Below are 26,133 nucleotides of genomic sequence, written 5' to 3' on the forward strand. Positions count from 1 at the left end.
GTCGCCGGTTTTCAATCAAGGAGGCGTGTCAGCACAGCTGTAAGCACACCCTGGCACATTGACTGAGTCGGCTCAGCAATAATATGCTGCAGAGATGGCTGTCAGTCAATGTGCTGGGGCGTGTTTACAGCCGCCGCACACCGTATACTGAGCATTGACTGAAGCTGCGCCTCTGCGGCTGAAACCTGGAGGCTGCAGGGAGAAATGAAGTTGATTTCCTCTCAGTAGCTAGGCTTTCAGCTTTAGGCTAGGTTCGCACACTGCGTCTTTTTGACACTCCGTTTTTGTGCGTTTTTGCCGCGATTTGGTGCGTTTTTGGCTGCGTTTTGCTGCGTTTTTGATCTCTGGGTTTTCTTGCTTTTTTCCAATGCATTGCATGAGGGGAAAACGCAGAAAAACGCAGGAAAGAACTGACATGTTCATTTTTTTTTTTTAACTCAAAAACGCAGGTAAAAAAACAGATGTGTGCGGACAGCAAAAATGAAAACTCATAGACTTTGCTGGGGAAGCAAAGTCCTGCAGTTTTAAGGCCAAAAACGCACCCGAAAAACGCGCAAAAACGCCGCGAAAAACGCACTGTGTGCACATAGCCTTACAATGCTACTAATCTGCAGATTAACCCCATATCTGCAAGTTAATAGTATTTTTTGGACATTACAAGTTCCATAAAAACCTCGGTTTGCTGATAAAAATCTAATGAATGAGGAACGCAGCGCTTTTTATTCCCTTTCCCTAGTTTTTGAGCTTTATTTTTACGGTATTTTTCCTGATAATAAAAATTGCCTAGAAATATGATTCTCCAGATCAGTATGATTACAGTGTTATAAAAAGTATAGGTGGTTTTAAACATTTTAGTGGTTTAAAAAAAAATGCTGAAACTTGTAAAGTATTTTTTTGTGATCTTTTTCTGAGTGCCATAACTTTTTTTATTTTTTTCCATTTCAAGGCAGAAGAGTGGAGTGACTTGAATTCTTATATACTTTTTATACTTGAAATGTTTTTTAGAACTTTTTTTACTTTATTTTTAGTCTCCATATGACAACATGCAATCAGTTGCTTATACTATTGATTGCAAAGCCGCAGTATTGCAGTAATGAAATGATGGTTTTCCCGTGAAATCCTGAATATGGCTGAGCTTAACAGGATGACTAAGATGACAATAAAGATATTGTATGGGCTTGGTACAATAGTCTGCAATCACTCTATGTGACTGCACACTGCAGAATCGTGACAGCATGCGGTCTACACACTGTCACAATTTCGTTGTATTCCTCATACTAGCCAATAGTCACATCACCACGTGTCTGCATACTTGTGGCCACATCCCAAATAGTATCATTTGGCTTTCTTAAATTTATGTCTATTGAGAGAAGGTGAACAAGTCTAGTCGTCATGTAACCTCAAGTATGCAAATCACATATATGCGGTCTCCTCAAAGGTGACTAGAACCAGGAATTGTGACAGCTTGCTCACCACATACTGTCGCAATTCTTGTCACAAGCCTGAAGAACTCCTTTCAGCAGCCAGAATTGGTGTCATCTAAATGTCTTTGTTAAATGCTTAAACTGCAGCAATTGGAGCAAACCCCAGTCGCTACAGTTACATGCAGATGCCAGCTATGTTAAACAGCTGGCATCTTCTGCTTATCAACCAGGATTAGCTCCTAATTAGCTTCATACTGTAGTTAGTGAACTATTAAAAAATAGTGACTTATTAAAAAATATACTCATTGATTGTGATGGAGTTCATCTGGTTTTTATTATAAACATTTTTTTAATCTGTTTTAAGTCTGGCCACTATAGCACTTAAGTAACAAATCCTATTTTCTGCTGCTCATTTTTAAGTTTGCTGTGTAGACTGGAACAGAGATACCAGAGTCATCTCATTATTATAAGTGGAAATGACAAGTTCATGTCTGCTCTATCGCCTGTTGTAAGTCTAGATAAGGCAAGATATCAACACCAAACAATCATGTTAGGCTAAGTATGTATTTCGACAGGTCATTTAATTTGCTGTGGGCTGAGAGGTATACTAAAGGCTGCTTTACACGCGTGGATATCTCGTGCGATCGCACCAGCCCCCATCGTTTGTGCGGCACGGGCAATTTGTTGCCCGTGTCGCACAAAGTCAGTGGGCGGCGAACATCCACTTCCTGAAGGGGGAGGGATGTTCGGCGTCACAGCGACGTTACACAGCGGCCGGCCAATAGAAGCGGAGGGGCGGAGATGAGCGGGACGTAAACATCCCGCCCACCTCCCTCCTTCTTCATTGCCGGCGGCCGCAGGTAAGCTGTAGTTCATCGTTCCCGGGGTGTCACATGGAGCTGTGGCGCCCCTGACCTGGTCAGGCACCACTGAGTACTGCACCCATGCTGGGGACAGTACAATACAGGTAATCCAGAAGGCTGACCGGGGTGTGGAACACAGGCGCATAGTGATCAGGTCTCACACATGTACCCATGAGAGGACCCCTGGGGATCCCAGGAGGGGGAAAAGCCTTGACCTTCACTGGAATAGTGGAGGGGGCCAAAAGCCTCCATCTCCTCTCAAGGGGTGTGGTGGAGAGTCTGGTTGCTAGGTGGCGTAGGCAAGAACAGGAGAGGAGGAGCAGTGAGTCAGTTAGAGCAGAACTCCATAGGGCTCAGTGAGGAGCAGACCTGTGGGGCTGTTGCTGTCTAACAGCGCCCGCGCAGTGGCTACTGACGGGGGAGAACGGTCAACTAGGAGTGCTACCCGAAATCCATCTTCAGCTAAAGAGAGGGCACGGAGTGGGAAGTAAGGAGACTGCTAGAGAGCACCAGGCCCAACCGGGCGGCAGATCCCGAAGCGAAGATAGATCCAGCTTTCTTCTGCTAAACCTGCCGGTGTGGGGCTCTCAAAGCCCACACCACAACACCACAAAAGCCGCAGCCACGTAACCGCAGTGAGGGCCCATAGGTCACAGGAGGCAAGCAGCTGGAGTGGCCTGGTCCGGGGAACAAGCAAACGGCAAACAAAAGGGGGAGAGAGGCTGCAGCATCTTCCCTGGGTGACCCCCATAGGGACTCAAAGTCGGGGTCACCCCAAACCACCAAGGGCTAAGGAAGGCGAGTCAGTAGTCACCCTCATAAAGTCAGCCTGAAGGATACCTGGTTCCCATCTGGTTCATCCCAGCTACGCCCGGGCTACTCACCCTGCCATCAAATGTGAGTAAAGCCCTTGAGAGACAGTTCTGCCTGTGTGAGTCATTCTGCGACTTGTGGTACTACAAACCTACACCGGGCCCTGGGGCTTGCCTCACTCTCAGGAGGCTATTCCAACTAACTGCACACACCATCAGCCCCAGGCGACCCTCAACCTGCAGTGGCGGTCCCTACTGGCCGCAATACTGAGAGTGGCGTCACGACAAGAAGAAGATCTCCTACCTGTGACAAGATCCAGCTGAGTGGAGTCCCTGAAGGTAATGCACCGACACAACACCTGTGGGGCTTCACATCTGGCGTCACGAACAGGATAAGGACTAGACCTGTTCAGACAGGTGACCATGTGCCTGGGCGGTCCGCTTGGAAAATTGGAAGCGCCGCCATATTGCCACCATGAAAAGCGCGCTGAAAAACAACAGCAGCCCGCGCTGGGAGAAGTTACCGCCCACGAAGAGGTGTGGCTACCCAGAGATCCCCTGCAGAGTTCGGACCTTGCCAGCTATGAGAGCGGAAGCGTTCAGAGACGTCGGGACAGAAAGAGAGCCACAAGCCTGCTGCTGGGAGAGGAGCTGCTGAAAGAGGCAGAGCAGAAATTGAGCAGCTTGCTATCAGAGGCAACGGCGAGTCCACAGCTGGAGAGTCGTGCAGAAGAGGGCGCAGAAGAAATGGCGTCTGACCGCAGAAATCCAGAACCGGGCTCCGCTGCCTGGTGGTATCGGGAGCTGGCCCAGTTCTGCGACCGACTGGAGAACCGGGTTGTGGAGCAGATTAGAGAAGAACGAATGGAACTGCTGGAGATGGCTGCCGCGGTTCGGGCCTATGAAAGGAGAGCCGCGCGCCGAGTGCCAGACAGGACGGCGATGACGCAGACCCCGATGCTGCCACCGGTGGGTGAGTCGAGTGATGCCCCGGCCAGCGCAAGTGCCCCGACCCCTGCTGCCACGCCCGCGGTCCCCGAAGAGGCGTCCGGTGCGGCGACGCTGAAGCAGGCCGCAGCCACGCCAGGTGCGGCCTTCCAAGCCCCAGCGGCCGCAGCGATGCCCTGCTCGGCCCACCAAGACCCGGTCCCTGCAGCAACGCCCAGTCCGGCCCGCAAAGAACCGGCTGCCACCGCGACCCTCATCCGCGCCGCAGGCGTAACGCTGACCCAGGCCGCCGCCCTGCTAGGCCCGGCCCGCCGAGACCCCACCGCCGCAGCAACGCTCGTCCGCGCCGCAAGTGAGGTGCTGAACCAGGCTGCAGCCACGCCAGGCGCGGCCCGCCAAGCCCAGACTGCTGCAGCGACGTCCAGCCCAGCCTGCACAGAGCCCCCTGCAACAGCGACACTGATCCAGGCCGCCGCCATGCCGGGCGCGGCCCGCCAAGACCAGGCCGCTGCCATACAGGGCGCGGCCCGCCAAGACCAGGCCGCCGCCATCCAGGGCGCGGCCCGCCAAGACCAGGCCGCCGCCATCCAGGGCGCGGCCCGCCAAGACCAGGCCGCCGCCATGCCAGGCGCGGCCCGCCAAGAAGAGATTACCTCATCATTTACCCCGGCCTGCAAGGCCAGAGCAGACACCGCTCCCCAGTCCAAAGAGGTCCCTGCTAGGAAGACCCTGATAGGAGAGGACCCCGAATACTGGAAGCTGAAGGCTGACCTAGAGGCCCAGTTCCCACAAGAGATGGTGGATCGGTATCTGCTCCCTCCGCATACCCCCAAGGAGATTCAGGCAACCCCTGCAGCCGCGCCAGAGAGTCCACCGCCCAGACCAGCTGAGGACCACTCATCCCCAGCGCTGCCACAACCAGAGTGCAGCGAAGAACTAAGGGGGAGAGGAGGCCAGGAAGCTGAGGAGCTGACTCCGGAGCCACCGGCAGTGGAGCAATACTCAGAGCCGGAGATGTTACCCTATTCACGTTGGGATGAGGAGGACTTGACACCGTCTGCTGACGAAGATCAGCCCAGAAACCTCACCTGGGGCCCTGCAGGCATTGAAGTACCAGCCCGGCAAAACCCAGCCCGCAAGACAAGGCGTCGCAACAGAACACCGCTGTCCCCTGCACCACAGTCTCCAGAGCAGAGAGAAGTCACAGCCAGAGACCTACAGGAGAAAAGGTTACTGAGAAGGTCCAAAGCCCAGGTCAGAGGACCCCTTTGCAGAGGAGTTGTGGAGGACTTTAACTTGAAAAGCGGATACGGCTTTATTGTAGCCCCTGGTATCAAAGAAGGGATATTTGTCAACAGAAGAGATGTGAGCGCTCATCTGCCTAGAGGACACCCTGGCAGAAACCTAAAGATGGGGGATTCAGTACAATTCACTATGCATGAAGGCGAAAGAGGACTGTACGCGCTTGACGTAGCACTATGCACCAGCCAACCTTACAGCCACCCCATGCTACAAGAAAGAAAAGACAGAGATAAAGACACAGATGAAGATCAAGAAAGAAAAGATAAGGAACCTACAGATGAAACGACCACAGACGACGATAAAGAGCAGGAAAGCAGCAGGTGCCACCGCCATACAGGCTCAAGCCCTGGTAAAGAGGAGTAGAGTAAAGTAAAGTAAAGTAAAGAAAGAAGTACAGAAGTTAAAGTTTTGAAAAGTTTTGTTTTGCAACGTTTAAGCATGTGCCCACAAAAACTATTGTGAGAAAACCATAAACCTTAAGGCTATGAACTGGCTATAGCCACAAACTCTCGCAGTGTAAATAGTTACACCAGAGGGCACCACCGCCACCAGAGTCAGCCTGTTTAGGGGCTTGGCTCGTCTGCAACCAGGAGGAGCCCGTCCGTATATAGGGCCTTGGCTCACCTGCAACCAGAGAGCACGCCTGTTTATGGGGCCTTGGCTCACCACCACAAAGAGGGTACCTGGTCAGCACCAACTGTGGAGGCCGCCTCTGCATCCTGCCAGAAGAGGCTGAAGGCGCGGATCCACCAGGCCAGGTATACCCTGAAACCACCAGCCCATGAAAGCCGCCTCTACATCCTGCCAGAAGTGGCTGAAGTCGCGGCCAACGTGAAAGGGTTTTGGGTGGGTTAACGGACTTGTGGGTGGAGGGTGGTGATGTATGGTACCTGGTGCTTTTAAAAATGTTTTACATGTTTTAATGTTTTATGCATTTTAAAATGTTGTCTTGCAGCCCGAGGACGTGCTGGTGATAACTAAGGGGGAATGTGGCGCCCCTGACCTGGTCAGGCACCACTGAGTACTGCACCCTTGCTGGGGACAGTACAATACAGGTAATCCAGAAGGCTGACCGGGGTGTGGAACACAGGCGCATAGTGATCAGGTCTCACACATGTACCCATGAGAGGACCCCTGGGGATCCCAGGAGGGGGAAAAGCCTTGACCTTCACTGGAATAGTGGAGGGGGCCAAAAGCCTCCATCTCCTCTCAAGGGGTGTGGTGGAGAGTCTGGTTGCTAGGTGGCGTAGGCAAGAACAGGAGAGGAGGAGCAGTGAGTCAGTTAGAGCAGAACTCCATAGGGCTCAGTGAGGAGCAGACCTGTGGGGCTGTTGCTGTCTAACAGCGCCCGCGCAGTGGCTACTGACGGGGGAGAACGGTCAACTAGGAGTGCTACCCGAAATCCATCTTCAGCTAAAGAGAGGGCACGGAGTGGGAAGTAAGGAGACTGCTAGAGAGCACCAGGCCCAACCGGGCGGCAGATCCCGAAGCGAAGATAGATCCAGCTTTCTTCTGCTAAACCTGCCGGTGTGGGGCTCTCAAAGCCCACACCACAACACCACAAAAGCCGCAGCCACGTAACCGCAGTGAGGGCCCATAGGTCACAGGAGGCAAGCAGCTGGAGTGGCCTGGTCCGGGGAACAAGCAAACGGCAAACAAAAGGGGGAGAGAGGCTGCAGCATCTTCCCTGGGTGACCCCCATAGGGACTCAAAGTCGGGGTCACCCCAAACCACCAAGGGCTAAGGAAGGCGAGTCAGTAGTCACCCTCATAAAGTCAGCCTGAAGGATACCTGGTTCCCATCTGGTTCATCCCAGCTACGCCCGGGCTACTCACCCTGCCATCAAATGTGAGTAAAGCCCTTGAGAGACAGTTCTGCCTGTGTGAGTCATTCTGCGACTTGTGGTACTACAAACCTACACCGGGCCCTGGGGCTTGCCTCACTCTCAGGAGGCTATTCCAACTAACTGCACACACCATCAGCCCCAGGCGACCCTCAACCTGCAGTGGCGGTCCCTACTGGCCGCAATACTGAGAGTGGCGTCACGACAAGAAGAAGATCTCCTACCTGTGACAAGATCCAGCTGAGTGGAGTCCCTGAAGGTAATGCACCGACACAACACCTGTGGGGCTTCACAGAGCGACGTGTGCTGCCTCGGGAATGATGAACAACCGGAGCACAGAAGGACGTTCGATTTTTTTGAAAATGAGCGGCGTGTCAACAAGCAACGATAAGGTGAGTATTTTTGCTTGTTCATAGTCGCTCATTTGTGTTACACACTATGATATGTCAAACGAGGCCGGATGTGCGTCACTAACGACGTGACCTCAACGACATATCATTTGATATATCATAGCGCGTAATGCCCGCTTAACTTAGTGCAATTGTAACAATTAGAAGCAAATAATCAGTACTTAAAAAGAACCAAACGAGATATAAAACTGAATCTATGAATCAAACATTAAATATATATTACATTTAACATTTCAAAATAGAACACAATTGTATGAGTTAATAAGAAATCACAGTTAACTGACTTGTCAGAAGACAGATCAACAACAAAGATATAAAGTGCAAGAAGTCAATTCAGCAGTAGCAACTATTAAAGGTCCCTTACTGTTCATTTTATAGTGATGTGATTATATAGATAAATGAAATAAAACATATTCCATCCCCTATTACAGTATTGTTACCTTAATGGCCATATTATGTGCTCTAGACAGTAATCTGAGACAGGGAATTGATTGAGTACTCTCTGCCCAGCACTGCAGAATTTGGTGGCTCTAGATACACATTTGTCTGCTTCAAGGACATCACCATAGAGAACTATGATAAGGAGAAACATTTCTATCATTTTTCAAAATATAAATCTTATTCACCAATTTGCTGAAAATCCTAGGACGCTGTAGGAGTCATGTATGAACAGCGTTATTATAAAAACCTACTGATGAATTAACTATAGCAGAAGTTACTTTCAGGGCTCGCTCACATTGGCAAATAACACCACCGAGTACTATTCGATGTTTTATCTAATAGCACTCAGCCCAGTGTTATACTATAGAGTAGTGCTGACCAGTGCTGCGATTGGCAGAGTATATAGGATGGTGCTCACTCATACAAGTATATGGGTGCGTGCAAATCATCAGTGACATCCAAGTGCAGTCCAATATAGACTGAGACAGGCAATGGAGAAGATGGAGAAATTAATCTCTCCATCTTCTCCTCACCTGTGCTCCGATTCTCGGATGTAAGAGAATCAGATCACAGTAGATAACACTCAGCTCACACTCTCAGGAGAGTTTGAACTAAGTGTCATTTGCCTATAGCATTCAATTCTTTTGCATGAGAGACTCATCACCAGTGTGAGCGAGCCCTTACTCTGCCCCTTTGTGCATACCGAAGGCATATATTTTAAAAAATGAAAAACACCCCAATTTCTAGCTGTAGGATAGGGAGGTAAAATTAGCTGTAGTTCTTTCATATATTAAAAATGTACGCTACATTTCCAGTGGAATAAGCATTAGCTTTATCACAATGACTCTTCATACATGATTCCTACACATGAAAATAATCCATGTAAATTCACACGACTGTATATTTTATCTAAATGCTGTCCATGGAAGAAAACTGATGTTACATGGACATCAAAAAATTCACAGCAAGAAAGGGCAACAATATTTACCTGCCCAGGTCACATTAAATTCCTCTTTTTGTGGTTTAGTTTTTAAATTTAGTGTAGGGACCCGCAAGCATGAGGACCCTTGACGCTGGGTTGCGAGCATTCATATTTTGGCCAACATATCAACTAATACTTCATAAATATAAATATATACGGTATATATTTTTTTGCTTTTATATCTTTGTATAGGATGCAGCCTGGCCCATTAGTTTAGGCCCTGTAAACTAGGGTCTCTGTTCCTGTGGGGTGCACTTATATAGTGCTGGGCAGCCCACCTAGTCTAATAGTATGGGCGTCATCAGTAGGCTGTAAGCCAGACACTGTGCGCCTAAATGTGTGAACGGCGCCCTATACAAGCCCTTTGTGTGCAATTTTAATACTAAGCAATCACCCCCTCCATGGACTGGCAGTGTGTGAGTGGTCGCTCCGTCAGTGTTTTGCATCTGTTGCCTCCATCATTATTAATGGGTGTTGCGCATCCTGTTTGTGCATTTGTTTCTGTGGCCTGGGCAGGTATATATTGTTGCGCTTTCTTGCTGTAAATTTTTCTGAATTTGTGGAGGAAAACTTAATTCCTGTTTTTGTGGTTACATGGACAACACTTGGATCAATTATCCTGAATAAGGCTTTTCAGATGATAATGTATTCACACAGACTAAATGTTCGTGCGATAGAATGCAGAATGCTGTAGTCTCTTTTGTATTACTGAAAAGACCCGCTTAGGCTACTTTCACACATCCGGTTTGAGCAGTGCGAAAAAACCGCATCCTTTGCATAAATTTTTACATGCGGCCCGTCCGTTTTTTTCCGGTTGCGGCACGCTACTGAGCATGCGCAGTGGAAGAAACCGCATGCGGCGGCCGGATGCGTTTTTTTCCACATTGCGCCGCATCCGGCGTCCATAGGCATGCATTGAAAAATGCGCCGCAGCGGCCGGATGCGGCGCGATGCGTTTTTTTTGCCGGAGCAAAAAACGTGCCAGGGAACGTTCCATCCGACCGCGGCATCGGCTAAATCTGCCGCATGCGGCAAAAACCGGACCGAACACGAGCCCATGCGGCACAATACGGCACTATGCAAAAAAAAACGCAACCGGCGGCAAAAAAAACGGTTGCGGTTTTTCTGCAGGGCGCCGTATTGTGCCGCAGAGCAAAAACCGGATGTGTGAAAGTAGCCTTACTCAAGTCTATGGGTCTGCAAAAAAAAAAAAAAAAGATCCCATACAGATCATCTGTATCACATCCGATTTTTACATATACCGTAATTGCAGTTCTTAACATAGCAATCTGTATTTGTTCTTGTAAATTGTATTAATTGCTGATGTTTAAAAACAGATGTCATACAGATGTAGAAGACACATGTACGGTTGTGTAAGTGGATGACAGAGAGTCAAAAAATCATCATGTTTTTTTCTGAATGAAAATTTGACCATATTTATACACTCATGTGTATTTAGCCTATTCAATATATTGTTATTAGTGATAACCGAATACTAAATATTCAGGTTCGGATTATTCGTACCGAATACCTTGTACTATTCCGGAGCATATACAAGGGTGTGTCCAGCTCACCTCTTTGTTTTAGGAGACCAACCATATCACCATGCAGGGATCCATTTGGAGTCAGCCCGCTCCCTTAGTATCCAAGATTCAAAGAAGTCGATCCAGCACGATGCATTTGATTAAAAATAAAAGTCCTTTATTGAAAAACCATTAAAAAGTCCATTATGCCATGCTAGGAGGACGCGTTTCGGACGGGTTGTCCTTACTCAGTCTCAGCACATCTCACAATGAGTCCAGACTAAAAACATATGGCACAGGACATGATGTCAGCAATCAGTACAAAATTTACATGTGCAGGAAAAAGAGATAAAATGGATTTTTGAAATGGAAACGAGGGTTCCTATGGGACTAAATATAAGAAATGACCTAATGTATTTCTATTGAGAATTTATTTGTATGTTTCCTTGTTTGGTTGCACATCTAATAATGAATAAATTGTTTTTTTGTTTTTTTTTTTTTTCTGCACATGTAAATTTTGATCGACTTCTTTGAATCTTGTACTATTCCAGTATTTGTCACAAATGACGAATCTTATGCAAATCAATGGGGAACCAGAGCCTTTTTCTGGGAAACCTTCAAGAAAAATGCTCAATTTCCCCATTGACTTGCATTAGGTTTGTCATTTGTGACCAATACTGGAATAGTACAAGGTATTTGGTACGAATAATCCAAACCTGAATATTTAGTATTCGCTCATCACTAGTTGTCACACATTATGTAAGAACATTGCTTTAAATAGTAAATTGCCCACCAGCAATGATACACATTATGCTCAGAATAATTAGCAAAGCAACTAAAACTATAAAAGTGTCACATTATTATCACTAATTGAATAGTCAATACCAAAAGCCAGATGCACTGAATCTTTGTAGCAGTGTTCAATCTATTTTTGACTTCCGCATGTTGTGGCTCCATTTCAATAGCTGTACATTTATATTCTGTGGGGTTTGTGACATTCTTGATGATCAGATTACAGGTGTCATTGTTGCACTTTTGGAATATTTCCAGATTGCCATCTTTCACATTGTAGGATGGAAGAATTGATACTGTGACTGTGAGACATGTAAAAACCTTGTGAGGATTCTTATCTTCCTTTTGATACTCTTTTGATGACTCTATTAAAAAAAATAAAAAAATCGCAGATCAGTTTTTTAGTATTTATAGTTCAGTAAAATGTTCTAAACATTCAACATGCTCTTTTTATGTTATCATATCTCTAAGGTTACACTGTACTATGGAAAAACACAAAAAAATGCACTCCCGTAGATGCAGCTCCTCAGAGGAATGAACTAGTGAGATTTTCTTGGCGGGTCTCCTACAGCTACCCTCTGGTACATGTCATACCCTTAACTTGGGGGACAGAATGAGCAGGGCTCAGGCTGATATGTTTTTGGCTCAGAAGTAGCTTGCAGGAGCAGAAAACTTCACACACGTCTTTCTACATTGAGAGTCCAATGTTGCAAGACTTAAGGCTGCTTTACACCAGACAATCTATCGTGCGATAGATCGTCGGGGTCACGGTTTTTGTGACGCACATCCGGCATCGCTGGTGATGCCGGCCTGTGTGACACCTCCTAGCGACGCAGTATAATAATATCGTTTAATTTAGTTGTTCATCGTTTCCGTGGTAGCACACGCCGCTCCGTGTGACACCCCGGGAACAATGAACAGCAGCTCACCTGCGTCACGCGGCCGCCGGCGGCTATCTGAAGGAAGGAGGTGGGCGGGATGTTTACGTCCCGCTCATCTCCGCCCCTCCGCTTCCATTGGCCGGCGGCTGTGTGATGTCGCTGTGACGCCGAACGTCCCTCCCACTCCAGGAGAGGTAAGTATGTGTGACGGGGGTTACCGACTTTGTGCGACACTTGGCAGCGATTTGCCCGTGATGCAAAAAGGACGGGGGCGGGTATGATCGACTGTGAAATCGGTCGTACCGTGTAAAGCAGCCTTTACACCTTAACTGAGCTTTTAGCTAACCTTTGCTTAATACAAAATACAACAAAAAGGTTTCATCTGGGGCCTCTCTCACAAAATGACTGGTCAGACAGAGCACAAGCACTCGGCACACCCTTGGCATGATTGCGTACTCCAGTGTACCTTCCCACCTGTTTTTTCTGTAATAGACTGAGGAGTGGACAATAAGGAGGGGGAGGTGAGTGGTGACTAATATTGGGGGTGTAATGATGTATTATATTATAGGTGTAGTATATGTGTACCGCCCTGAGAGGGGCCCGGCCGATTCTTCCGCTTGCTCGGGCCGAGCCGCTCGAGGTCCGGGCTCGGGTTGTCGGTGGCATGAGCGCCTCCGGACCGGGGGCCACGTCGCTCTGTTAAGGGGAGAGGCAGTGGGGTGGTGGTGGTGGGACGAGGCGCGCAGCCGGGGAGGGCCGCGCTGTCATCCTACGGGTTGTGACGCCACCCACGGGTCGTGGTGACGGGATGCACCACCGCTGCGGCTGGAGTGAAGGGTGGGCTCGTCCAAGATTGATGTTGCGGCTGCAGTCTAGATGTTAGCCCCTCCGTGGGCAGGGGCGGTGTGTCCCGGGGCCTGGTGGGAGAGGGGGCACTGGAGATACTGAAGCGCTGGTGTTGTTGTCGGGGTGCAGGGTGCCGTGCTGCGGTGCAGTGTCGTGCCCGGATGGCACTGGTGTACTCACGATTAATTCACACTCAGAGTCACTGGTAAACCAAAGTTCGGGTATGGTCGGGTCCCGCAGTCGGCTGCTCGTGTCCCCTGTGAGGTTGATGGTGGCCCCTTTCCCGTGCACCTCTGGTTGTGGTTTGTTCGGCTCCCCTGCCAGAGCAGTGGTAGCCCGCTCCCCGGCGTGGAGCTGCCGGAGGAGCCCTCAGTTGCCCGCAGGCGCTGGCCCGTCGGGTGTTTGGCCCTTGGCGGTGGCACTCACCCGGTCTCGGTGGGCTTTTGCCTTCTTTCGGGACTTTGGGTGTGGATGAACCTGTGAAGTCCAGCCAGCAATCAGTCGATTTGCCTAAACTCAGTGACTTCTAAGCTAGGACGGGGTCTGATTACCCGGTTTCTGGTGCTCCGGTACACAGTTGACTCCCCAGTTCAGGGCCGTCGGGCTCCAACCCTGGCCCGGTCCCTACGGTTCCGCTGGTTGCTGTACCGGTACTCCTGCAGGCGGCCACCACCGTCTGCCTGCCTGACGTTTTCCAAGGGGCCCAGGCTCCAAACCGGGTCCCTGACAGTTTCTCTCCTTCTCGCTTCCTGTCACTGTCACACTCTCAACTCTTTCTGTTTGTATTTCCTGCCTCAGGCCAGTAGTCTCCTCGGTGGGCTTGCCTTTCCGCCTGACTCCGCCCACCTGGTGTGCCCTACTGGCCCTGAGGGAGGCATCAGGTCTCCCTTTCGGGTGACTGGTGTGTGTCCTCACAGGGGGTGGGGGTTTGTGTGTAAGTGGTAGGTGTTATTGCCTGTGACCCCTGGGGTCCAGGGCGTCACATATGGGGGAGGTGTAGTGATGTAGTATATTACAGGTGTAGTATATGGGGGGTGTAGTGATGCAGTATATTACAAGGGCAGTACATGGGAGTGTAGTGATATAATATATCACAGGTGTAGTACATGGGGGTGTAGTGATACAGTATATTACAAGGGCAGTACATGGGGGTGTAGTGATATAGTATATCACAGATGTAGTACATGGGGGTGTAGTGATGTAGTATATTACAGGTGTAGTGATATAGTATATCACAGGTGTAGTACATGGGGGTGTAGTGATGCAGTATATTACAGGTGCAGTACATGGGGGCTGTAGTGATGAGGTATATTACAGGTGTAGTACATGGGGGTGTATTATGTGGTATATTACAGGTGTAATACATGGGGGTGTAGTGATATGGTATTTTGCAGGCGTAGTACATGGGGGTGCAGTGATGTAGCATATTACAGGTGTAGTATATGGGGATGTAGTGATTGAGATATACAGTATATATATATATATATATATATATATATATATATATATATATATATATATATATCTCAATCTGCAGATTCGTCGCCATAGAGGAAGGGGGGAGGGTGGGCACAATTTCTTCCACAGGGGGTCCAAGCTGTCAGTGTCCACCCCTGAACCATATAATGTGGTAATCCACCCTGCCTGAGCATCACATGTAAAACATCAGTATAAAATGGCAGTTATTGTAAATGGAAGTTTCCCTTTTTCTAGAATATTCTCTGTCTGTCCTATAATGTGTACCCACCATTCTGCGACTCGCATGTATCGTTCACATTCTGCTGCCCCAGTGAGCTGGTAAGAGGAAATGAACATGTTAGTTGCAAGTATATAATTATTGACAAGTCAAAGATAAGTCCGTTTTTGCAGTACAACATCACTGGCACGTACAGCGGCCTTTCCATCTCCATCTGACCCTTTATTTATTATAAATATGTTGTTTTCAGGATAACTATTCTGATTTACAAAAAAATAATGTCCGTATGCTTGTCAAAAGAATTGCAGCTAAAACAAGAATCAGCGTGGTCACATTAAGGGGAAGAAGTTAAATAGAAACTTCCTGAGTAATGCTAAAAAAAGATAAGCAAAAACACACAGAATTTCAATGTTTTTTTTGAAGCACAAATATAGGAAATAGCTGTAGGCGGCACAGGAGTAGCCGTAACATGTAGGCCCCGGTGCTTGAGTGAGACTGAATGCTTCAGTTAAGGCTTTTTCTACCCACACTACAGTTCTTTTCAGGACACAAAGAAATATCCAATTTGACCTTCTTGATTAGTGAATATAAGGACTCGGAGTTCAAAATGAACAGAATTAGACTAAGGATGGCTTTACATGCTGCGATATCCGGCCCGATATCGCTAGCATGACACCCGCCCCCATCGTTTATGCGCGACGGGAATATCGCTGCCTGTCGCGCACAAAATCACGCACCCCGTCACACATACTTACCTGTCCTTCGATGACGCTGTGACCGGCGAACCGCCTCCTTTCTAAGGGGGCGGTCCGTTTGGCGTAACAGTGACGTCACGAAGCGGCCGCCCAATGTAAGCGGAGGGGCGGAGATGACGTAACATCCCGCCCACCTCCTTCCTTCCGCATTGTGGCCGGAGGCAGGTAAGGAGATGATCCTCGTTCCTGCGGCGTCACACGTAGCGATGTGTGCTGCCACAGGGACGAGGATCAACTTCGCCTCAGCGACAGCAGCGATAACTGGCAGCGGACCCCCATGTCAACGAGGAGCGATTTTGGACGTTTTTGCAACGATCCAAAATCGCTCCTAGGAGTCACACGCTACAACATCGCTACAGCGACCGGATGTGCGTCACAAAATCCGTGACCCCAACAAGATCGCTGTAGCGAAATCGTAGCTTGTAAAGCCCGCTTAAGGCAACATGGTGACGAGTTAAATTGAACCTGTCAGGTGCAATGTGCACCCAGAGCCACGAGCAGTTCTGAGTGCACATTTCTAATCCCTGCCTAACTGTCCCTATATCTAGTAGCATAGATAATGAGATCTTCAGAAAAAGTATTTCTAAAGATTTTTTATAATATGTTAATGAGGCCCAAGACTAGTCGCAAGAGCGTTAGTTCCCTTGGCTAGCTGCCCTCTTGGCATGTTAGCACGCACACAGGTGCAATTGAATCTGCAGTGCCATTAGCATGGTCAAGCTCACCTCTGCTGCCACCGTTGGTTTTTGGCTCAGTGCGCATGATCAAAATGTTCTCAGACTTCCGGTCATGTGCACTACACCAGTTTAACCCGTACACCAGGTTTCATAGTGCGCATGACTGGAAGTCCGGGACTTCTGATCATGCGCACTGAGCCAAAATCCAGCATCTGGCGCGGTGGCAGCAGAGAACGGTGAGATCGACCATACCTCTGACGCTGCACATTCATTAGCATGTTAGCACGCCCACAGGAGTGTGCTTACATGCTAAGGGGGCCGACTAGCCAAGTGAAATAACGTCCTTGCAACTAATCGCTGGCCTCAATAGCATATGATAAAAGATATTTAGAAATACTTTTTCTAAAGATCTCTTTACCTCTTTACTGCTCGTGGTTCTAGGTGCATATTGCACCTGACAGGTTCACTTTAAACAACATAAAAATAATTTAAATTAGGCAACATTGTATGGTTTCCTCTGGATTTGCCTTGTCATCTCCAATATAGGGTGACGGAGTTGCAAATGTTCATTTGTCAATGACAGAGTATGGAAAGCAGTATTGCAATTCATAGCAATGCTCTAATATCTGAGCTTACAGACTAGTACCTGTTAGATCAGTATTTTCCAACCTCCATTACCCAGGTTATATGTGATTGGCAATCACTGCTTTTAGACTTCTGTTAGGCTTTAAACATCACGGTTTTCATGCCATTTGACTAAGATTTTCAGAAAAACTAAAAAAAGCTTCTGTTTCTTTTCCAATATACTCAGAAATCATAGCAAAATTGTCATGAGTGATCTGTTGAGACAGCCTGAGTATTCAATATAGGTCAGACCTTCTACCTCCTTTTGTGAAATGTGAGCAGAACACATGATAAAGGCAGGAGGTCACACAAGTCTATGAATCGGACGAGGGCAATCTGATAAAAAAAATCAGACTGCACTTGGCTCAATGTTATTCAAAGATGCAGGTCTGATCTGCAAGTTATTCTTCAGGTGCAAACGGGCTGAGGATAAAAAATTGCAGAAAGCTTTGATTGGCAGCATATCTCGGGATCATGCGCACCTATACAAGTCTATGGGTGCGTGGGAAACATTGCACTGCACTCAATGTCATCCATGTGCAGTCTGATATACGCAGAAACAGGCAATGGAGAAGATGGAGAGATTAATCTCCGCAGCTGTGATCTAATCCCAGGATCGGATCGCAGTAGATGACACTCAGATCCCGCTCACAGCAGAGCCTTATCATATCACATATGATTCTCCTACATCAGATGCCATAAGCTCCTCTGACCTTGACCTAAAGATGATGGCTTCATGCCCCAAAATCCTGAGCCAGGGAGAGAGCTGCCTTGAAGTATGGTTTTGTGCCTATTTGTATGGGTCTGTATACCTCTGTATTAAGATGTCTGCATATATTTGGATGTTTGCATTTCATAAATTACAATATGGTTCATAAAAATTGGGGCTTATTCACACATTGCAGCTTTGTCTTGTTTTGTCTCTTTCTGATATCAGACTAACATCCTCCACCATCCTAAGGTCTTCAGGACTATTCTTAAGCTGCGCCATTCTTTGGTATGGAATACCACAAACAATCAGGATGCAGTGGAACCTTGGATTAAGAGTAACTTGGTTTGAGAGCGTTTTGCAAAACAAGCAAAGCTTTTTACACATTTGTAACTTGGTTTAAGAGTAATGCTTTGCAATAATAGCAAATACCGTACACACTTCCTACATATTTACTGTATACAATATACCATTGTACAGCACAGTATATACTACATAGCATGTCTAGCAATTTGCATTTGTGGATACAATGTTGTACTTTCTTTCTGCTATCCAGTATAGCACATTGCTTGTACTGTCATCTGCCTGGACAGCATTCCTACCTCACATTTGACATAGTTCTGCCCTTATTTTGAGGAGAATAGATTTGGGGTGTTTTTTTGTGTATTGTACTAGAATAAAGCTTGTCATATTTATTCATCATTTTTTCTCTCTATATAGCACCTCCCGCACACCTACAATTTTGTTGTAAGCTAACGTGCAGTTTAATTTGTTTTATATGTTTTTTACTCTACTGTACAGTATTTTTCATTAGTGTAATGTAATAATTTTTTATGACTACAGTGCATTATTTTGTATTGCTGTAATAAATTTATATAAATACCGTAATATTTTTGGGTTGTGGAACGAATTATCTGCGTTTCAATTATTTCCTATGGGAAAATTCGCTTTGATATAAGAGTAACTTTGTTTAAGAGCACACTCCCGGAACCAATTATGTCGTAATCCAAGGTTCCACTGTATTTCCTGATATCCTCAGTTTAAGCGTGCCCTAAAAACACATCTCATCACATTCACTAAGGCGGGCTTTACACGTTGTGACATCGCTAGCAATTGCTAGCGATGTCCAGCGCGATAGCACCCGCCCCCGTCGCACATGCGATATGTGGTAATTGCCGCCGTAGCGAACATTATCACTACGGCAGCATCACACGTACTTACCTGGTCGGCGACGTCGCTGTGACTGCCGAACAATCCCTCCTTCAAGGGGGAGGTGCGTTCGGCGTCACAGCGACGTCACCGCGACGTCACTAATCGGCCGGCCAATAGAAGCGGAGGGGCGGAGATGAGTGGGACATAACATCCTGCCCACCTTCTCCCTTCCGCATTGCCGTAGGGACGCAGGTAAGGAGATGTTTGTCATTCCTGCGGGTTTACACACAGCGATGTGTGGAGCTGCAGGAACGACAAACAACATCGTACCTGCGGTCGAACCGACATTATGGAAATGAACGACGTTACACAGATCAGCGATATTGTACGCTTCTGTGCTCATTCATCATCGCACCTAGGATTTACACGTTGCGATGTCGCTACCAGCGCCGGATGTGCGTCACTAACGACGTGACCCCGACGATATATCGGTAGCGATGTCGCAACGTGTAAAGCCCCCCTAATAGTCCTCCTTCCGCTGTCCTATATTATTCCTTACCATCCCATACCTTCACTTAAAGAGCCTGACAAGCGCAAAAATACACAAAAATGATCGGTGATTATTTGGAAGCATCTTCAGATTAAATCCTCTAGGTCAAGCCTAATTTTTTTTAAGCCAATATTAAAAATATGCTCATTTTGGATAATTGGTTACTTTTTCCAGCACTATGATGGAAATATCCACAATAACGATCTTCTGCATATTGCCCAGTATACCCACAATATTGCAGCAAGAGCACAGCTATAATACACTGCTGGGCTCCAGCCACAACCATCGGCATCCAAGACAAGTCCTTATCTAGAAACATTGAATGCAGAAAATTAAAAAAAGCTATTTTTCAGTGAATGTGAGGTTGAAAAATGGCTTAGTCAATAACTGAATTAAATGCCAATCAGGCCTGTACTTTATTGGGTTAAGAATCATCTGAATAGACTATACAGAGTAGGTCATTTCCTGGTCTGATCTCATTCGTGAGCTATTCATAGGGCTGATACAATAAGGGAGTGTGGTAGGGTTCACTCTATGACATACCTGTTACGCTTCAGGACTGATTCACATTTCCCTTCGATCCATCCACAGAAGGGGTCCATTGATTGCACACAGTCTGTGCAGTTGTTGTAAACCGTACAGTTATCCAGTGATAGTCTGGAGATTTCATGAGTCGTTCCCACGTACAGGACGTGCTACACAAAGAGAACTCGGATGTGAGCAGCTGAACAGGCATTTTAGTAACCAGATTCCTGCTTCCCAGTATCACAACCAACCAGAATAAATCACTTATTTTAATTTTTATACAAGAAGAACCCTCGTCTGCTGACACATCCATAGACAATAGCTACAGAAACCAGAGGAAATTTGTGATCTTTCATTCTAAAACATCTCTAAAGCTGAAGGCTAGAACTGAGTCACAAACCACGAACAGTCATATCCTGCTCCTCACTAGGGTCACAGCAGACATCTATACGATGATTAATCTATATGCCTCCAGTCACCATATGCTGATATGTGCGAGGCGTATGGACTAATACTATGGCAAACATATAACTACACATCAGCTATTATTTCTGGGATATCTATCACTTTCTTGACCTTCTCACCTGCTTCAGTTCCATGAACTGTAGTTTCCCTTTTTGCTTGAAGGGCTGCACTTCAATAATGGGATAAGGTTCATCTTCCCACTGTAGACTTTTGTGTATAGTTCCATCATCTTAGAATACAAAATTAAAGGGGATGTTAACTAGTTTTCATCCACAAATTCTTTGAGCAAATATGAGCTATAAATTTATGACTTGTGAGGTTAAGCTATCATGAATATCATTTTAGATGTTGATGTACACTTTTACAGGGATTATTCTAGTAAAATGAACATTTTACTGTTGGCACTTTCTGGGATCCATCAAATACTATTCCGTGTTTAGACTAGTAGTCACTGTTCAGGGTGGCAACAGGACCACTTGGACTTGTGATTAGCTCTTAAAGTGAAGGGTTTTCAGCGCTGCAGCTAATCACAAGGCCCAGCTGTTCTGCTTAGGATGGTGCCAACTTCCTTAGGGTGGAAACGCAGATCACAGAGCAGCCTGTGCTCAATCCTGGTAATGGGGTCCAACACTCAGCACACCCACCAATCAACTGTTATCAGCTCCAGCAGTGTCCGGATGTAAATAGTTGCGCAGCTGAACAGCACAGCTCTGTCAGCTATATAGTGGTTAATGCCAGGTGCTGCAGCTCCATTCTTTCCAGAATAAAAGTTCCCCATCTCTGTTCTAACAAGTGGTCCCAGCACTTCAACTCACACCCATCAGTAAGTTATTACCTATGCTATGGATAGGTGATAACTTTTTTCAACTGGACAACCAATTTACCTTAATTCAATACAAAAGGATAGACGAAGCCAGAATACTTTTACACTTTGAGCACTATGATGTGGATGAAACAAAGTAATATTCATCTGTCTCACTGCATGTATCATTGGATATAAACTTAGATCTGATTACGTTACCTGTGCCTAAGATGAGGATTTTCTGATTCACTGCAACTATTTCATCCACCACTATTTTCTTGTAGAGAACTACATTTTGGAAAACAGTCCGATTTCTTGATGGCCACAACCATTTTGTCAGTTCTGGATGATTGGATACCTCTTCTGAAGTCTCCTGAGGGGTCAAGGTAGGAGGTGGAAGGCACTGAATTTGGAGGATAAATAATGTTAAAAAGGTTGTCCACTACATTTACACTGATAGCCTATCCTTAGGAGAGGTCATCAATGTCTGATCATCTGATCAGCTGGGTCCGGCACCTGGCACCACCGCACTTCAGCTGTTCTCAGTGCCATCAGCGGTAGCAGGTGGCCAGAAGCGCTCAGTTTTGGAGTTGCCTCAACAACGGATAGTGGCCGCGGCCAGGTACTGCACATCCGCCTCCTAATGCTTTGAATAGAAGGCAGATGTGAAATACTCGGTCACATCCACTAACAGTTGACAGGGAAGCTCCGGAACTGAGCATTTCCGGATGCCTTCTGCCGCCATCAGCACCGAAAACAGCTGACCGGTGAGAGTGCCAGGTTTCGGACCCAGCCGATCAAACTGTGATGACCTATCCTAAGGATAGGCCATCAATGTAAAAGTAGTGGACAATCTATTTAGGATAAAAACAGAAACTAAGAGTGGACTAGTAAAGACATCACAGAAAAGGAAAAAGGTGGCAATAAAAAAATTATATTACAAGATATTGATATTGTGTAATGCATTTGACCATATTAATACTATAAATGTGTGTGTTCACCACAATGTATTAATTGCTGGAAGCAGTTGTTTTATCCATGTTCATAGAACCAGCAGCCATGTTAACAAATATATACTGATATACCAGAAAATGACGTTACCTATACAACCAGTAAATATCAAGAATTTAGTTATTGACAGACATAGCCAATTCTTAGGTATTGCATTCCTACTGCTAAATTCAACCAACTGAATTGAAATGAGCCCTCCTTGTACTCAGCCTAGAAAAGGAGGCTACATTCTGGTAGAACATGATGCCTCTGTACTTTCTTCACATCTGTGGCCGTCTTATTTCACACATAAAATATACGGTACTTCTTATGGTATACTTAGTATTTAGAAGACAATAGGTAAGCAGTAATGATGTATTACCGTTCCAGGATGACTCTTTAGTTCATTTTTAGAAGAACCCAACAAACTTGAAGTGTTGAAAAGAAGCTCAATATCCTGAACCTTATAGGAGCAGACAGCACTGTGATTCCTAAAGAGATGTAAAATGTGACATGTGATAGAGCCAAAGAAAACAAGGATGTTACCTCTGGTGACAAATCACATTCCAGCTATTATTTCTCCCAATACACATAGTTTAAAGGGGTGTTACATCACAGAAAATGGTGGAATATCACTAGAATATGCCATCATTTTCTGATCAATTAGGGTCCAACTACCGATACTCCCAACCAACTTAGGTTGAGATTGAGATTGAGTGGGCAACAAAGCTAATGTAGCTCAAATCAAAATTCTTTGTCGAAAGCCCCAAGACTTATTAATACACAGAAAAAAAAAGAAAACAAGAACCGAAACTCCCATCCCACAACAGCTTTTTTTCAATACAATTTTTATATATAACGTTTCACTGTTCTATATCCAGTCAACAAAAAAACTGTGCTTCAGCCCTCCGGCACTATTCACAGCGGCCGTCTCGGTCACGAGCTATGTGGCAAATATTGTACTCCACATCTTTATTCTTGGAATGGACAATTTTATCAATCAAAGAGTAATTGTATATTCTAGAGATATGCCATCACTTTTTATGATGCAAATATTCCTTTAATTAAATATATTTAAAATACTAAAATAATAATACTACAATATATCCCAATTAAATTCTAGCACCAGTAAACCTGTCCATATCTACCAGTCACTTCCACTTATTATTTTGTCACTGCTGGTTAGAAATGGTATGCCAGATGTCCTGAATATTAAGATTTATTTACTAATTTTCTTTTTTTTTCTATAATTTGCTCAATATTTGAGAGTTGTAAATGTGTATGAGCTACATTCAAGCTTCTCACCATGAATTTTTGAAAAGTCCATAAATCACATTCTCTGTTTTTCCTTGCAAAAAGTAGATGTCTTGTAGATGTGGATAATATTGCCCAGTTACCTGGTTTCCACAAATTAAACGTGATTTCAGTGCCGTACTAAATACATAGCGAATACTATTTTTGGCAGATCCTTGGTCATCCTAAGGAAGCAAAATTTAGATACAAATGTTGTAGTGTCTTCACCAAATGTGGAAGAAGAAGTAAACACAATAAACAAAACAATCTAAGTATATCACGAACAGAGCAAACTGTAAAAGAAAAGGGAAGTGTTAGAATTTAAAAAATAATAAAGAAACCAGAAAAAACACCATACTTTCCACAAGTGAAAATATACCTATTTTATTCAGAAGGTGTTGTCTGGGACAGTTAAATAATTTCCCAGGGAGTCTGACGTATGAAGTCCTAACAATGTGTAATAACTCACTGTTGGAATTTCTCACTGCTTCCCATTCCCAACGATGTTTAAGTGACCACTCATATGTGATTTGCATACTTATGATCATGTGCCAACCGCTTTCTCTTCCACTTCTCTTAGTGGTCTCAATTAGGAGAAACGGAAGAGAAAGCAGTCAAATGAGTTTATTATACTCCCTGCCAAATTTTATAAAAGTCCCAGCCGACCCCGATAAAGGGAACATGTCTCGCATGTGAGCGTTGACCCACTGTGCCATGAACCAAGCTTACCCTGGAAGGGTGTAACTAAGTGCCCACCAGGTATTCACCAGAGCCTCTAATGGTGAGGTTGGACTTAGCTGCCAGTAGACACTAAGTACGACTCCAGGGCAGCCCCTGGATTGCAGCAGTTAACTCCTGGGGTCACGGACGTAGGTACGGAGCTCAGGGTAAAAGGCAGGACTGGATCAGAGTCACAGGTAGGGTGGATACAGATACTGGATCAGACTGAAAAACTGGTATTGACAGGATGAGTGGTTCAGACTGGAAGGCTGAGCTTGACAGTGCGTCTACAGCTTCAGTCAGACAGGACAGGTATGAGTAATTCTTGAGAGGTCAGGTTTAGGTTCAAACAGGCAGGACAGGTACAGGCTGAGGCTGACAGGAAAGGTTCGGGTTCAGTCAGGTAGGGTAGGACTGGTATGGTTTCAGGCTGATAGGACAGATTCGGGTTCGGGAACCTAACAAATAGTGTGCAGAGGACTGACTAGAAACAACATAACAACATGGCTCAGGCACTTCCCAATTGGGGAAGATGCCTTAAATACCTAGTGCCTTCCAGCAATAGGCTGGGAACAAATATGTTTTTTGTACGCTGCCCCTTTAAGACTCGGGAGCAAGCACACGCACCCATAGGAAGTTGCAAAGAGATCTGTGCGTTGTGCATAGGCTCTGGGAGCAGGGGACCACAGCGGGAGCCGGCACACAGGGAGGAGAGATAGCAGGATGGCCGCGGCGGTGAGTATGTCGATGCCCCTGCAGGGATGCCGGCATTACAGAATGAATCATGTACTTAAGTTTAGTTTTAATAATTAAATATGAAGGAGAGATATAATTTTAAAATCATATTATTACCAGCACACAATGTGAGTGGTATGTCAGAATCTTTCCTCCAATGTAGTGTGCACCAGATCGATTAATAGGTCAGAGCAGATATTTTGTATTTATCCACCACTAAGTGGAAATGTAGCAATCAAATATTATTCAATTTAAAAGCTGCTGGTCATGAGTTTATCATTTTCCTTTGCAGAGTACATTCGATAATTGTCTACTTAATCAACTTATACCAAAGGCTCCTCTTGATATCCATGGCACTAACTGGGCCACCATTAACCATCTTACCTTGCAAATCTGAGCCACCATTGACAGCCTATTCTCTATTGTCCTGGTTTCAGTATTATCCTCAGTGAAAAAAAGAAGAATCTTATTTTGTAGTTTGTCTTCTTTCTCCACAACTAGAGACTTCACAAACTCTGGTTCTATTAAAAAGCACACCAAAACATTTATTGTAATTATGTATTTCCACTGCTCCCCTTTGGGAGATTATTCAGCCAAGAACTCCAACATGCTAAATAAAAATAAGTAACTACAAATATATATACCGTAAATATAATATAAAGAACATCTAAAGGCAATCTGCAACGTTGTACAGGGTGTTCAGTAGGTGGATAGCATAGTATAGAGAAGGAGCTGAGTAGAATGATTTTGCTGGAAAATTGCAGTATAACTTGTACTTTATTCATTGAATTTCCTCGTGTGTGTGTGCATTTGAGTCCAGTTGGTGGTCTCACTCAAATGCATACAATTGTCACATATCTGAACGCACAGTAATACAGGAAAGACTGTCAATCACTGAGTAGGACCGCCCACTGGACACATACAAACACCAGGGATTTCAATGAAGAAATCAAGGTTTACTAAAATTATACTGACAAAAAATATATTAATTTGATCTCATCCTCCTGCTTTATAACATCATGCCTGTAGATCAGACACAATTTTCAACATATGTTACTTTAAAGGGGAAAAACACTCATAGACGACTTTCCATCATGTCTTAGATAAATGTCAAAAGATCATATTGACGTCTTTCAGTTACACACGCTAATTCTGAAATTTTGTTCACACTGAGCTAATGTGACCTTTTTCTTTTACTGGATTTCCCTGTCACGAGGACTTTGGGCATAGCACAAAAACAAGGCTCCTAAGCTGACCGTCAGGCTAGGAAGCCCTGTGTTATCCCTATTCTCATGGATACTCCTAAAGGTAGGGATGCCTGAGTCTCCTTTCTGGTTCTGCTCTTAAGCAACCCTGAGCTGATACCCCCTTCC

General features: G+C 45.7%; 1 protein-coding gene across 1 annotated transcript in view; it reads right to left on the reverse strand.

Annotated features, from left to right (window-relative positions):
- Positions 1-6,176: 6,176 nt before the first annotated feature.
- Positions 6,177-26,133, reverse strand: part of SEMA7A (semaphorin 7A (JohnMiltonHagen blood group)) — a 60,388-nt gene continuing 40,431 nt past the window's right edge. Inside the window, exons 7-14 of the mRNA XM_075345575.1 lie at positions 25,145-25,281; positions 23,318-23,490; positions 22,395-22,503; positions 21,242-21,425; positions 20,340-20,449; positions 19,774-19,925; positions 14,815-14,861; positions 6,177-11,705 (exon numbers count right to left, since the gene is read on the reverse strand). Coding sequence (XP_075201690.1) covers positions 11,401-11,705; positions 14,815-14,861; positions 19,774-19,925; positions 20,340-20,449; positions 21,242-21,425; positions 22,395-22,503; positions 23,318-23,490; positions 25,145-25,281 — 1,217 coding nt within the window. The 3' untranslated portion in view covers positions 6,177-11,400. The remainder of the gene's footprint in view (positions 11,706-14,814; positions 14,862-19,773; positions 19,926-20,339; positions 20,450-21,241; positions 21,426-22,394; positions 22,504-23,317; positions 23,491-25,144; positions 25,282-26,133) is intronic.

This window comes from Anomaloglossus baeobatrachus, chromosome 4, assembly GCF_048569485.1.
Source record: "Anomaloglossus baeobatrachus isolate aAnoBae1 chromosome 4, aAnoBae1.hap1, whole genome shotgun sequence".
Classification (NCBI taxonomy): Eukaryota; Metazoa; Chordata; class Amphibia; order Anura; family Aromobatidae; genus Anomaloglossus; species Anomaloglossus baeobatrachus.